We start from the raw sequence: 15654 nt of genomic DNA, 5'->3' as shown, positions 1-15654 counted from the left end.
TGAGTACACGCAGCCTTCCCTTGCTGCAGTATCCTTTGCGTTAACACACCATGTGAGGGCCAGTGGCTACTCTCACCAGTTTCCTCTTTGTTATCTGTCCCCATTATCAAAATCTGATATAAAATGCAAACCTCCAAAGAACATAAATGTTTTTAGCTTCAAAGAATTTAGAACATTTTCACTGTGGATAATCATATTTTTAATATGTTCCGTTTCACAGTAAGTTAATTTATTAGAGTAATTTTGAGTTAGTAGGCTTTGGCGGTGGGAGGTTATGGAGAACTGACCTTTCAAAGAATGAACACAGTTTTGTGACTAAGGATGGATTTCACATGGAATTAGCGGCTGCTTTTTGAATGTCTGTCTTGACGTTTCAATAGTGATCTCCGTGGGGGAAGGTACCCGGCTTAGCACAGCATCAATCACATCACAGGTATTCAGTGCATGTTTCTTGAATGAAAAATGCTATTTCTAAGACAGATTGTTAAAAAGCAATGGGTAAGAAGATTGTAATCGCTGCTGGTTTCATAAAGGATGTATCCTTCTGTCCAAAGAGCTGCTGCTTTGTAAACTACATGAAGGGAATTCTGCTTCTTTTGGCTCTGATTCCATCAAGACCTGAAAGGTGATCATTTCAGAATTCCGTCAATGTTCAACCTGGCTCAGCTGTAGAATATTCAAGCCCAAAAGATTCTCAAAGTGATCGTCCAGGAGAATATCCTACTGGTGAAGTAGGTCGAATCCATCCGGTGTCTTTTAAAATATTCCAGGTCACCCGCTGTCCTCTTATGAGGCCATGAACTAGTTCCACCCACCTGTTCTTAGCAGGCAACCCATCAGCTGTGCCATGCACCCACTCTGGCCCTGACTCAGGGTATGCCTGCAGGCCATAGCGCTGGAACCCATTTCTTCCTCAGCCTCTGGCTGGGCGGGAGTCTGCTGACGGGTGATACACTCCCACCTGACTGTCTACACCTGTGTCGGGGACACTGCAGCATCTCAGCAGAGGGTTGGTTGATGTGGTTTTTAGAACTTGCCACAATACAACGTTTCTGTTTTGACTGAATTCTCCGCAATCTTTTTAAAGCATAAATATATGTAACCTTCTTAGCATATTTAACCTCTTAGTCTTAGAGACTGTGGAGCTATAATTTTATCTTTCCTTTGATCTTATGCCTTCCTAATCTTTTCCCTACAAAACACCCATCTTGGAACCTCAAAAATGAATATCAGCATTTCTACCCACCGTTAGGTTTAAGTTATATCAGCAGCTGAGGGTCCAGAGGGCCAGGTCATCCACCCCTAAATCCCTCCTTTTGCTTCCCACACCTGGTCTAGGAAAAGCAAGTTCTGACTCCCTCTGTGCCTGGAAGTCTTCATTCATAGACTGCAATAAAAATACGTGGTCCCTCCTGAGGTGAATGAGATCATAGGTATCAACGTGCTTTGAGCCACTCAAAGGGAAGGTGTGTCACACAAACCTTTATTACCTAAGGGAGCGAGACCAGGTCAGAAGGGCCCATAGGCTCACAGTCATTCTACTGCTTTGAACACTACACAGACTGGAGAGCTTTCCTTTTCATCTTCCCCGCCCTTGCGGGAAGAATCCTTTCTCAAGGGTACATCATTTATGAAGAACATAGTGTCATGAGTTACAAAAACTGTCACAGAATGACAGTCAAACAGGGCTGCACTTCACCTGCTGATTATCCAGGCAAGCCAGCCAGTTACTGCTCGGGGAGCTGGCGTATGACAGAACAGACCTACCCGCCAAATGCGGATACAGAGCTCAGAACAAAATTCCATCCCTCGGGGCATATTCCATGGGCTTTTTGTGCTCCTGCTTCCGCTTGTACCTGGCCTTCTGGTAGAAGATGATGATGACCGAGGTCACTACGTTTAGAAAAATGACGAGCAGGGAGAGCCAGAATGAGTATCCGTAACTGTGGGAGGTTCCTTGGTGAGTGGCTGCTGGATACAGTGGGTAGAGCCTCTGGGCCAGCTCTTCCGAGAGGTGGTTGGATTGTGTGTTCCCCACAAAGAGCACGATGGTTATGAAGATGAAGGATGCTGAAAGGAAGAAATAGTGTCATAAATAACACAGTGATGCATTTTTTAATGTCACTTTTTTCTTTTATCAAACACGTACTCTATGGGTACTCACAGAACATCTACACCGGGGTTTACTCTCTTCTACGCATTAGGGAGAATGTAAAAGAAATGAACAATGCAAGCTAGATTCCAGGCCCTAAATTCTAATGGTGGTGCAGGGCAGCTGTGACCAGCAACAAACATTCGGCTCCCTTTCGGAAGGAGATGCTCAGCCCACTTCCTAGAGCAGTGAACCTAGCAGGTGTGCTGAATGAGTGAGGAATAAATGCTTGAACATGAGGGTCAACAGGGAAGCTATCTAGAGAGGACCAGTGGGATGAGAGGGCTGAGGAAGGACAAAGAGAAGAGGCAGCCCAAACAGACTCGTGATGGCTGATGAGCTCAGAGCATCCGGGTCTGTGAGACACAAGCCCAGCTGCTGGGGAGGGGTCTTCAGGGTCCCAGGCACTGGAGGGGGAGCTTGAGCCCACCTGGAGAGCTCTGAACACCGGCTCGGGAGCTGGGATTTCATCCACACACAACGAGGTACCACATTTAACCAGGAAAGATCTCTTTACTAAACTCAGAAGAGCATTTAAATGTTTTTATCTTCCCTTTTTTATTCTTCACAATGTTCTCCACTAGAGAACATTCCTTGGTTTTGACTTCGGAAAGACCCCTCGGCCTAATGAAGGAACATAGTTCCGGAGTCAGAGAGAACAGAGTTCAAGAGCTCCAGCCACTGGCCTTGGGAGATGCCTTTAGCTTCTCTGAACCTCATTCCTCATCTTCCAAAGGGGGTGAGCTAGAGACACAGAGTAGATTCATGGCTGCTCAGGGCTGGGAGTGGGCTGGGGGGAGGGGTTTCCTTTGGAGGTCATGAAAATATTCTAAAATCAACTGTGGTGCAGATCTGTGAATATACTAAAAACCACTGAATTGCACATGTTAAATGGGTGAACTGTATGGTACGTGAGTCATATCTCAATAGAGCTGTTTAAAAAGGCGGGGGGAGGAGGGTCAGGACACAGATGTTCTGGACTCGTGGTCAGTGGGCCTGACTGTACTGGGGGGCCGTCCGGGAATCCACAGGACGGAGGTCCTTTGGGACACGGGCTGTGTGACTTCATCTGCTGACATTTACCCAGAACTGGAAGGACAATTTTGGCATCAAACGTGTCCTGATCGTAACCCACACCCAGGGAATGGCCCTCCAGGGACCCTAATTAGAGGGCTGCTGTGTGAGGAGTGTTCACTTTCCGGGATGACAGTCTTTCATCCTCCACCTAATGCTTTTATTTCTTAATAATAAAAGGAGTGGGTGCATACAAAGCCCCCTCCTCTCTGCGCTGTGTGTCTCACACCCCTTAATTATCCCTCATTATGCTCTGGGGAAGTTTCTTATAAAAGCTTAGTCATAAAGGGGCAGGATGGAAATGGGTTAAACGCTTTTCTCTGAAGTGGATGCTTAGGACTTTGATTTGAATCGGGGCGGGGGGGCACGATGGACACGGTTGCTGACCTGGGCCCCCCAAGGAAGGGGATGCCTCTCATTGCCTGTTTCTCTGGCTTCTGGCACAGGGGATTTATGGGGCCTGGAGGGAGCCCCGTGGTAGAAGGAGGAGCCCTCGAAGGCCCAGGACACTGGCTTCCCACCCTGGCCTGTCCCCATTGGGCCACGTGACCTGCTGGGCTACCCTCTGCTCTCAGGTTCCTAAGATCAAATGTGCTGGGCAGACCGTCTGCAATGTTCTCTCCGGCTCCATCATCTCTCAGACTTCAGTTATGTACCCTGGGGTCAGGGTTGGGCCACGCCAGGCTGGAGTCCGAGGGCACAGGAGCCTGGGAGGGGATGCTGCTGTTTATCTCCTCAAATCAGAATCCCCTCCTGTTTCTTCGGAAACAAGCTAGCAACCCAGGCCCTCTTCTTCCCTGCAGCCAAGGAGCCTGTGTCCGAGCCCGGCCTGGAGAGGGGTGTGTGGCCCCTCCCTCTGTCTCCAGGACCCCTGAGGGTGGCCTGTCCCCTGCCCTCCCACCAAGGTGACCCAAGGCAAGCACAGGTGATGGCTTTGTTGTGCATGAAACCCTCTGCAGGCTAAGCCTCCCGAGAACGGAGTGTTCACTAAGTTCTCCAACCGAACTCAGGGCACGAGTCTGCCCTGTCGGAGCTTTGGGATCCAGAAGCTGTGAGGGGCTTTCAGAGGCAAAGCCAAATGCTCAGCAGAGACGCAAACCTCCTCACACATCAAAGTCTCCTGTTGGGTTTCTGCCCACCTCACCGCCTCCCTGTGTGTCAGAACTTGCCCCAAGCCTGGGAAGGAATGCGGCAGGAGTTTGCTGCCTGTCAAACAATCCTTTGTTGTTAGAAGTAGGTGGGGGCTGGGTGGGGGAGGAGAGGCTGCAGGCCCATTTTCTCATATTCTCCTCCACAAACATGCAGGGGGCCTCTGCCCTGCGCAAAGCCAGCTTAGACTCAACTGTGCAGGAAGGGACTGGAAGCCTGGGGCCCCTCCTGCTGACATGAAGGGCTGTGCTCTGAGCCCTTCAGAGTAGACAGAGAAACGTGGGTGGATTTTGTCCCGCTGGCCCTACACCTGAGCCTCCCATCTGGTCCTAGTGCCTGATGTTCCTCTCGGATCCCTCAGCCCAGCTCCAAGGTGGTCAGTGGCCTCAGCCAAGGGGCTCAGTCAGTGAATTCAGCCCTGCTGGCCACGGAGATTGCTCCAGAAATGGAGAAGGGCAATTGCAGTGAGAGTCGGATTTGGGGGGAAAAGTTGTCTTTTCTCCTGGGGTTGCTGCATCGGTGATGGGACAAGAAGGGCTGGCAGATATCTTGCCTTTAAGAGGACCAGCCCAGCTGGAGGGAAACAGAGTTTTGATGGCTTGGGCTGAGACCCTGGATCCAGCTGTACCTGAAGCCACTGCTTCCCTCAGCTTCTGAATTATATGAGCAAAAATTAAAATTATCTATTTTTTTACCCTGGCAATGAGTGCAATGAGTTTTGCCTTCGGTTTGGTTGCCGGAGGTGGACTACAATCACAGAACCGGCTTGGGGCAAGGAACCCTGGCACCTGGATGGGGACCTCTGAGTTTGGAACCAAGTCCCCCAGCTCCACCGTGAGCCAGGAAGCAGGAACACTCATTCCCCAGGACTGCTGTGCCTGGCCCACAGCGGATGCCCTTTAAGTGGGGGCATTTGTTTGTTTTTACCCCCAGGTAATAAAAGCACAGAAAGAAAGGAAAGGGTTCGTCGTGTGTGGATGTGGCCGTACCAGCCTGACCCCAAACGCTCAGAGCTGAGGGGTGAGTGTGCAACATGCCACGGTGCAGCCTTGCCTCGGGCAGCCGGGCTTCCACCTGTTGTGCTGCACGATGGTGATGAGCTGTGCTCATTTGATCAACGAGTTGCGTGACTGTCCCTCACATCCACGCTGAGCTGGGACTGGTCACACATCTCCATTAGCTTGAAAAAGGCCGCAGCCAGAGCTGCAGTCAGGGCTGTCCTCCCCCAAGAGCCGGGTGTTCTCATTCTTGGCACAGCACTGCTGGGAGCCACAGCACAGGGGCCCCTCCAGCCACCTGCACCCGCCAGTGTGAGGATGGCCTCACATCAGGAGGACAGGAGGAAGCCCCCCAGAGCCCTTCCTCCAAGGCTTCCTGATAGCCCAATATCAGAGCTCTTTTCTTGTCCCTGAACGTTCCTGGTCTGTTAGAAATGCCCCACGAGCAGCTTCCATGCAGCCACCTCCAGAGCCATCCGCTGGTAGGACAGGGTGCTTCTGATCCGATGTCGAGATCAGATTCTCTTGGTGGAGAGAGCAGGAGAAACCCGGCTGGCCGGCAGAGGCAACGAGGCTCTCACGTGACCACGCCCCGGGCAGCCATGGTGGCCGCAGAGCCTGTGAGACCCATGGAGAGTCCAAAACACTGTGACTCCAGCTGGGCTCCACTTCCCATCCCCCACTCCAGCATCTTTCCCAGCAAACAAATAACACAACCCAGCAGCACCACCCAGCAACACCCGGGGCTCACAGGTTGCCCACAACAAGGGTGTTGGCCCCAGATTCTCCAAAATGACATTCTTTGTGGTTCTCTGTGCCACAATCATGTTTAGATTTTAGGCCAAGTTGACTGCTGTTCTATGGAGACTAAATAAAGGTGTGCATGTGTGTTCACGTGTGTACTTCTACAGATCACGTGGAGCCTAATTTGAAGTCTAGCATATCAGAGGAGCCCAGTGAATGTTTTGTGGATGTATGTGCTTTCGTTTAATTCCTGACACTAGATGATCCGAAGCACAGACTGGGTACATCATGTATTTTAACACCTAACACACCCTCATCACTCTAGCCTCTTAACTGGGTGCCTAAAACAGAATTTTATTTCCAAAGATGCTGAATAAATGCTGTAGGTTTACAAAATAAACCTCAGCCCCCAGCGCGCGACTCAGCACACAGGGCCCTCTTAACGCTCATGGCTTGACCGTGACCGTGTGGGTCCACGTGTGCGAGAGGGAAGCAGGGGGACAGAGGCAGGCAGCACGTCCTCTTGGCGGATACTCACCGCTGAGCCCGCTCCAGGTGTACACCCCCATTGGTCCCAAGAAGGTCTGATAAGGGTTGCTGACGCTGTTGTAGAAGGTAAACCCAGAGCTCAGCAGCGACGCGGACAAACTGAGGGCCAGGAAGAGGATGACCACTGAGTGCAGAGTCTTTTGGGAAGAATTGTTCAGTATCCCTAAAACTAAAACAACGTTTGGTAAGTACGCAGCACCAAATGCAAAAACCAACTCTGGACCGGCGGGCTGGTCCACCCTCACGCACTCCGGCCTCCTTCCCCATTCTACCCGCTTAGGCAGTGGAGTTAGAGACTGTCAGCCTTTTCATAAAATTCACGTATTTCTTAAATGCACAGGAGCTCCACACACGGATGTGCACTCGTATCAAATGAAACACAGATGCCCTGGGCCGTCTGCCATCAGGACCTGCTTTTGTCATTCTCCTGTTTCTAATCGCCACCAGCCAGCCTCCCCAGACATCTGTTTCCTCCGCTCCCTCCTTTGTTTACAGCACAAAATGACCAGACACCAGAGGCATGCTGTCCCCACACTCACCTGGAAACCCAGCCTTGCATTTATAAAACATCTCCAGGAGCTGCCAGTGTGTTTTAGGCCCTTAGGAGATCACCACCACATTCAATAAAGTGTTTACTGGGACGTTCTATGAAAGTCACAGTGACAGAAGGAAAATGTAAACTGGGAAAAAGATTTCAGAGTCCTTAATAATGTACTGGCACCATCATTGGGAATTGCAAGGTGTGAGAACCATGATGGGGGTGGGAAAGAAAGGATGAAAGCTTCCTGCTTTCCATTCTTGTTTCTCAGGTCCCCCGGGAGAGAGCAGGAGACTCTCACATCTTCACCCCAGAGTAGCTTTAAAGAACAGAAACCAGAATGGCCATGGAAGCTTTCTTGTTCTGCTGTAGACGAGGTGTGTTAAAGAACGGGGTCCTGGGAGCCGGAGGAGACCCCAAGCCTCCTTCTGAAACGTGTCCCGCGACAGCAAGGAGCCCTCTCTTTGCAAGGTGGTCCTTTCCATCACTGTGTCACCTCCATTATCTAAAGTTTTTTCATTCTGCATCTCTACAACATTTACCCCGGATCCTAATCCTCCTTTTGGAGCAACGCAGAATCCACTCCATCCTCTCCTGTCTGGAGCCTTTCCCAATATTTGAAAATGGATGCAAACCCCAGCGTGTTCTTCATAAGATGTGATTCCAAACCTCCTGCCAGCCTGGCCCCAACTCTGTGCACACTTTAGTCTGACTCTACCTCCCACCTGTGCTGGCCCGACGAACTCACTTCTCCCAATAAGATGTGACACTGCCTATGTGGGGTCCATCCTCTCTCCATCTCTGAATACCCAAATGTTATTAGTTCAGATGTTTTTCCTTTTAAGTCAGCGGTACTTTTCAAGGGAGATAAATTCCCTCTCATTGGACAGAGGGTGGGCATGAAAGAGATCTGTCCAGCAAGTTTGCCTTCAGGCATCCTGGACGTGGGGATCGGGTCCAGGATGTGACCCTCGTGTGTGAGAGAATTCATCCTGATGGCCAAGTCACGTGGCCAAGCCCAGGTCTGGAAGTGTCCCCAGACAGAGCAGGAGCCCAGGGCTGAGCGGAAGGCTGGAGGGTGTGGCCTGCAGACAAGAAAGGAGGCAGGAAAGGCAAAGGCCAGGAGGAAGGAAATGTGGGTATGGTCTCCCGTGAGCACAGCCCTAGCCCTTCAAACCCCATGGGAGACCAGAGAGGACAGAAGAGAGGAAATACCAGCTCAGCAACACGGGGGCCACGAGCTCACCGCTCAGAGAGCCGGGCCTGGGAGCAAAGTTCAGCGCACACATGTCCCGTCTGCTCATTCCTAGAGGTGCCCGGCTCTTGTCACCATTTCTGTTATTGACCCACGAGCAGGGCTGAGTTCTCAGAGCAGCCCCCTTTGTTCCGCACTCCAGGTAAGAACTCCAAGGCGTTGGTTAAACTGAGCGTGCGGTCCTCTCGGCCACCCCGAGTTCCCCGGGTGGGGATGGGTGGGGTCCGATGGGCCCCCTGCCCTCCAGGGGCAGGGGCCGCCTGGGCTGGGACTGTTCCGAAGGCCCTGCCCTGGAGTCCGGGGCTCTGGCTTCTTTGTCTGGCTCAGCCCGGAGAGGCAGGGGTGGGTGCTTGGCATGGCTGTGATGTAGCACACACCTATTTTGCAACGAGGGGAAGATGACACAGAGTGGGAAAAACAAGAAGCAGGACACACCTGTTCAGAGGTGCAGGGTCAAATGCTGGAGATGTTTCCAAACTTAGTCACCACTGGGAAGAACTGCTCCCCATTCATTCCACACTCCCCCAGCCTCTGCCTGAGCACGAAGGAGGAAACTCCAGCATCGAATCAGAAGTTTGCTGGGGGCACTTCCCTGCGGGTCCAATGGTAAAGAATTCACCTTGCAATGAAGGCGATGTAGGTTCCATCCCTGACCCAGGAACTAAGATCCCACATGCCGCGGGGCAGCTAAGCCCGCGCACCACCGCTACTGAGCTCGCACGCCTCAATGAAGATCCCGTGTGCTTCAAGGATCTAAGACTCGGTGCAGCCAAAAATAAGTAAACAAATTAATTAATTAATTAATTAGTTAAATTTAAAAAAAAAGAAAGAAGAAATTTGCTGGGGACTAAATGAACTCTGTCCTTAACCAATAAGACAACATTTGGATTCTTAACTAGAACCTAAAAATTTCAGCGTGGGAAAAATGTCCTGTGTCCAAGGCACCTGAAGTGCCCTGGGGAAGCTTTCTTATTAAAAGCTGTAAATGAGTGTTCATTTGCAAATGGAGAACATTCCACGTTTTCAGCGTAAATTAGAAAGTGACAATCAGGTTTGGCTTTCTTTTTGACTGTTGGTAAGATCTGCTAGACATCAGTTCTCAAAACAGAGCCAGTTTGGACCCTACTGACTCATACTTTTCTGTGAATTAATGTGACAATTTATCTTAACTGCCATATCAAGATTCTATTCCAGCCTTCTGAATTCCCTGCCACCCAGCTATGACAGCTATATCTCCCTTCCACCTCCTGGCTCAGAACTCAGACAATGAAAGCTGGAAATGCAGTGAAAGTTAGCAAGAATGAAATCACCATCAACCTGCACAGCATCTGACAGCTGCTCTCTGCCTACAAAATTAGCAAATACATTCCATTCTTTTTTCTTCCTTGGAGGGGCCAAGCGCCGGAATTGAGAAAGCCATCTCACAATTGAAACTAATTGTCCGGCTTCTGGCAGCCCTGGGAAAGTGGTCACGGCTCACGCAGCTGGGAGGCCGAATTGTACTGGGTGGTGGGCAGTGCAGAAATGGGGGCCATCCGGACGTCTGGGCTTCCTGTGCATAGAGATTTACACTCAAGCCCCACCTGCCATCTGGCCCTTCTAAGCTCTGGTTTTCAGGAAGTTCTCAGAAATTGAAGGAGAGCTTGTCACTTTTTTGTGGGCCTCCCCACAGCCTCTACCCCGTCCTCAAGCACCTGGTCACCAAGGGGCCTGACCCAGTAGAGCTTCTCAATCCCTGGACCACAGTGTATCCCCAGAAGGGCTGATTAACTTCAAAGATCCCAGAGTGTTGCCTGGGAGCTCTCCCAGGATGTCCAAGATGATAGCCTCAGCCTCAGGGAAATTGACCAGGGTTGTCTCAGAGAGGAGGATGGGGGAAAGCCTTTTCTGCCCCTTTATTTTCCACCTCCCAGTGTGGTGGTGTCTCTGGGGGCAAATGATAAGTGGCTCCTACCCGGGGGGGGAAAGTACGGGATGTGTATGGAATAGGGGTGGACAGATAGAAATAGTGAGAAGGGGCATTTGGAAATTCTAGATATATAAACCTCATTTCCTCAGTTCAGTCGTACTTGCAGTTAATTGATTTTTGCAGCAGATTCCCTTTCCTCATTATTTTCAGCTTGGGCCAATGGTACAACTTTGAGTTCCCCGAGAACAAAAGGGGTAGGTAGTGAAAAGAAACTGGTGGGCAGGGGGAGCACATTTGGGGCGAAACTCCCCCTTGTTCTCATGGCAACCTGCACACACCTTTGCCCTACAAGTAGTGCAGGCTGCTGGATTTAACTGATGGAGGGAAAGTCTTTCTCTAGAAAGACTAGGTGGTGAGTCCACCCAGCTCTGTGCAATTCCGCTTGGGATCCAAGCCCCTCAGTCACATAGTAGCTGCTCAGACAGATTTTTTGGAACTGAAATTAAATATCCAGAATCTTTGGCATAGCAAGGCAACATGCTCACTGGTGGACACCTGGGTCTTTTCATCTGGGTGTTGGACAAGCTGGGATGCCCCTGGAGGAGGCTAGAAGAGCCCCTGGGAAGCCTGAGCTGCCTGAACAATCTAGTTACACCACGGAGAGTTTCCTCCCCAGGCTGGGCTGATGCGCTTCCTCACCAATTGGCGTACTGTAGGCTGAATTATTTTGGCACGTGGAACTCAGCCATCATCACTTTATTTCAAAATCTACAGCCCCAAATCGGTACCACCTGATAAATCCTGTACAGAAATGTAGCAGAGCTTGGCACTATTCACTACTCTTTGGAGACTTCACTGTGACCTCATGCTAGCTACCAAACTGACATGGTTAACTTCTCCTATGAAAAGGCAGTCCACCACTGCAGGGCAGGAAAGTGGCATTTACACCGATGACTTTATTGTACTGCCAGTGGTTGGTTTCTGATTGGAAATAAGAGCTTGTGGTCCTGAGGAACCTGTCTCACAGCAGGTTTGCAGTTCTGCTCCCGGGGGAGGTGTCCACACACCCGCATCAGCCAAACCACCACCTACATTCTGGTTTCATGACTTTTCCCTCTTTGCAAGGACGGTTTGCAAGTGTTCCCAGCTCAACGACTACTAAAACCATCAACACTGAAGACCCCCTGGGCTCTGAGGGGTCCCTAGCAGATTTTAATGCCCTGCAATTATGCAACATGTTCGTGCCTGGGGAGTAGTTTATCTTCTACAGCACGTGGGGTGACTGGAGGCAGAGACTTGAAGTTGGAATGTGGCTATCTGGTGACAAAGAATAAAAGCAGAGCCAGGCAAAGCAAATGCAAATATTCCACCTCCTTTGCCGGCCCACTGGGCCCTGCTGCCCGCGGGGTGATTCTTGCCCACAGCTGCCCCTGCCCTCCCAAAGCCACCATGCTCAGGGCACTCCCACAGGGCTCTAGAGCCAGGCGCCGGCGCACCCCGGCATCCTCTGAGTTCCCATGGATGGAGGGTGCTAGGGATCTCATTGACTCCATTTATCTCAAACTGGAACTAACTGGTTCCAAACAGACACTGTACAAAAATCAAAAAATTCACAGACTGTTATCTCATATTTTAAAAATTTTACAAGTGTCTGGAAATTCGGGAACTAGAATGAGCTTCGGTTTTGCAAATGCTATTCACAGAACTGAAAATGGAACTGAATCTTTGAAAGTCTTCGTTTCTAATTGCCGCAAGGTGAATAGTCCTCATTTCCCTGAGGAGCTGAGGCTGGTACCAGAGGAGATGTGTAATGCTGCTAAAATACTGGGGGAGACGTTGCTTTTGCTAAGATCTAAAAGGCAAATTTATAATTTGGGAATATAACTGTGTTGCTCTTGATTTAAGGAAACCATTTCATTAATAAAGTCACAAATTAGAGCTAGAACTTGGAGCTAATGTCAAAAGCTAATGTCCCACCACCATGCATGGCATGAGGGCTACACATTGCTCTTGTATAAGGCAGAAGATGACGTATGTCTATGAGGAAAGAGGTAACAACTACATGGCACCTGATAAAGCCTGTACAGTGAGCTGCCCGCAACACCATTCGAAGCAAAGTCCATTTAAGGTGGTAAACAATTTACAAATTTTGTTTCTACATTTAGAAAACCTAATGGTATATATTCAAACTTCAAATGCCAAATAAGTAGCTAAATTTAACTTATTCTCAAGGAATTTTTGTTTTCCACCCACTGAGAGTAGGGCATTAACGTGTATGAAATCAGAAAAAAATTTTAGGAGTTCCTGTAAAACATTCAAGAATTAGTGGAAATTTAATATCACTTCCAACTGCAGTAAGATATTTTGGAGGTTAGAGTGCAAATTCAAATCAGTGAAAGAAATGAACTTGAGATGTAGGGATAAGAAAGTGTCCGTATTTTCCACTTTATTTTTCTCCTTTCTTAGGTGCCAGTAATGAAGTTTTGGACAGAGGTCCTTGTTCCAACCAAAAATCCGTAGTCAATACAATTAAAAATGCTGTCCCGACAGGCTGAGAACACCATATCGGAGCTCCATATTTTTACTTAGCTATGTACCTATCAATAAACTCTGTAGTACTGTTTAAACACAGCCTCTGCCAGAATGATTTAGCCTGTTTTGCTAACAGACACAACCAGAACCAAGGAAGCTGACAAAAGGATTTGGTGAATTTTCAAAACTAAAAATATGCATTCACATCTACAGCTCAATTAAAGTTTACAAAGAAATTATTTTTGAAGGGCTCTTTGGCCCAAATACAGGATGACATGAATCTTACCCAGTTAATTCACTCTCACTGTATCCATTCAAATGAGTTGGGATTTACCTTCAAAATTTTTGTCTGATTCTGCAATTCCATGATTCAATTCTTGAATACTCTTCCCATGAAAGAGTCCGTAGGTGAGGATCACGCTACCATTCGAAGAAGAGTCACGAATGGCAATTGTACTGCGGATCCACTCTTGAGTGGCGAGAATAGAGCAAATTACGATGAAAGTCCCCAAGCTTGTGACAAAGCTGGATAAGAACATCAATGTTTTCGTTGCTGTAGGCATTTTCTCAGGAAAATAAGGGTCCTAGGGTAAAAAAGCAAAGATCTTTTTGTAATATTTTTGGACCTTCTCATTTGGAGTCCAGTATTTAGAAATGGAGTCTAACACTCTGCTGTAAAATATAAAACCCTTCAGAGGAAGGGTTATCCTAATGAACATTGGACTGCGAATGCGGTCATAAAGATTTACAGTAGCTGGACTTTGGTCTGGAGTAAGAGGCTGCTATGGTTACAGCCAACCAGCAGGAACAAGGGGTAGGCACAGTCTTCCCAAGACTTCCTCGATCACACAATTAATTTATAACCCTTTTTCGAGTGCCTCGGCAGCAAGTTCAGCCTACCATGTCAGGACAGAACAAGAATTCCTAAGTAATGAGGGAGCAAAGGATCTGTACCCCTACAAGTGTTGCTGATTCTAGCAGCCAAAAAGAGTCCCACTTATCAAGGGTTAATGACGCGACTCTAACAACAGCTCCAAAAGGAAACCCTAAGGAAATGAAGCCCTTGCTAAAGATACTGGGGAGTGGATAGAGAAAAGTTGACATCTTATTTTTGGACCTTGATAAAGAAGTGCACCTTTCAAATTTCCTCTTTCAAATTGGATCACACCAGCACATTATTTAAATTGTAACTTGGGAAGTTTCATCTTTCTTTCTCTTTAGTTCTCTGATGGAAGTGGCTCTGAACAGTCCTGCTTTACGTCTTGGTGACTCCGTTCTCTCTGTTGAGTGGTGAATAGTTTGTAAATGAACGTTTCTGGCCCCCAGAGAAAGACCTCCATTTGGCAAGAAGATCATTTCTCGAGATAATAAGTGGATGTTCACAGCATATTCTGTACACTTCTTTTTATTATAGTCTTTATTTGGCTATAAAATAATAATGTATATGCACATTTTCATCCTGTACTTTTCTTGGATAGCATTTAACTTATTTGTGGAATGAGTTGATAATATCTGTCTTTCCCACTAGAATAATAGACTACGGACCCAAGGAGGTGGACATGTTTGTTTTGGTCGCCATAAGACCCCAGGGTCTGTCAAAGAGCCTGGCACAGCAGACACTCAGCAAATATTTGTTGACTGAGTTATTGGGGACATACGCACAGATACTCCACTATTGCGGACGTTTATGTTGCTCCAATCTTTAAATTATGATTGAAGAAGAACAGTGCAGGAACATCCTTCTCCATAAATCTTCATCCACATCTCTGAATATTTCCTTGCTTAGACGTCTAGATGGGAGTCAAAGCATGTGAATGTTTTCTGAAGCTGTTGCTATGCATCACTCAGTTGCTGATCAGGAAAAGTTGTACCAATTTAACCACACACCCTTAATACAGTGAATGTCCATCTTTGTCTTCGCAATGTTGTATATTATGGGGAAAACGAATGCTTTCTACTTAAGCCTATTCATTTTAACTACATGCATTTTTAGGGGTTGGACAGAATTTCAGTAGTTGTGTCCTTCTAGCCCATCTTCCAGTCTGAAAATAATTTTGTATCGTGATACAAGCATTATATATGCTCATTAGAAACACTATCGAATGGAACTCATAGAAATAAGGAAGAAAGCAAATGTAATTTAAAAATTCATCCTAGAAGAAGTAATTGTGTTCATACTTGGGCAATGACATACCTATATCTGTATGCCCATACACATGTTTATATTAAAATCAAGTTCCACTCCATGTTCTATTTTGTAATCTTTTGTTAAAAATCTCAACGGTTTGTCATTTGAACTCCCTTTCATGCCAATACATCAAGTTAACCTTTGTATAAAGTAATCAGAATTTATTTATACATATCCTTCTTGGTGGACCTTTTCAAGAGTTTCTTATACTGTACATTCTGCATGCAAGTCCTTTACTAGATACATGTTTTGTGACTATTTTCTCCCAGTCTCTGTCTTATCTTTTCACTTTCTTTACAGTATCTTTTTTTTTTAAGATTTATTTTATTATTTATCTGTTTATTTTATTTTTGGCTGCGTTGGGTCTTCGTTGCTGCGCGTGGGTTTTCTCTGGTTGTGGCAAGCAGGCGCTACTCTTCATTACAGTGCATGGGTGTCCTCATTGTGGTGGCTTCTCTTGTTGCAGAGCACGGGCTCTAGGCGCGTGGGCTTCAGTAGTTGTGGAGTGTAGGCTCAGCAGCTGTGGTGCACGGGCTTAGTTACTCCGTGGCATGTGGGATCTCCCT

The 15654-nt window shown here is 47.9% G+C and overlaps 1 protein-coding gene across 1 annotated transcript; it reads right to left on the bottom strand.

Annotated features, from left to right (window-relative positions):
• Window positions 1–1503: 1503 nt before the first annotated feature.
• On the bottom strand, window positions 1504–13463 carry CLRN3 (clarin 3). The gene is made up of 3 exons (XM_057737395.1): window positions 13235–13463; window positions 6656–6835; window positions 1504–2070 (listed from the first exon to the last, which is right to left on the bottom strand). The coding sequence occupies exons 1-3, from the start codon at window positions 13461–13463 to the stop codon at window positions 1790–1792; spliced, it is 690 nt and encodes a 229-aa protein (XP_057593378.1). The 3' UTR covers window positions 1504–1789.
• Window positions 13464–15654: the final 2191 nt, after the last annotated feature.

This window comes from Hippopotamus amphibius, chromosome 5 (assembly GCF_030028045.1).
Source record: "Hippopotamus amphibius kiboko isolate mHipAmp2 chromosome 5, mHipAmp2.hap2, whole genome shotgun sequence".
Classification (NCBI taxonomy): Eukaryota; Metazoa; Chordata; class Mammalia; order Artiodactyla; family Hippopotamidae; genus Hippopotamus; species Hippopotamus amphibius.
The sequence above is the reverse complement of the archived record's forward strand: the minus strand, read 5'-3'. Positions and strand labels throughout refer to the sequence as shown.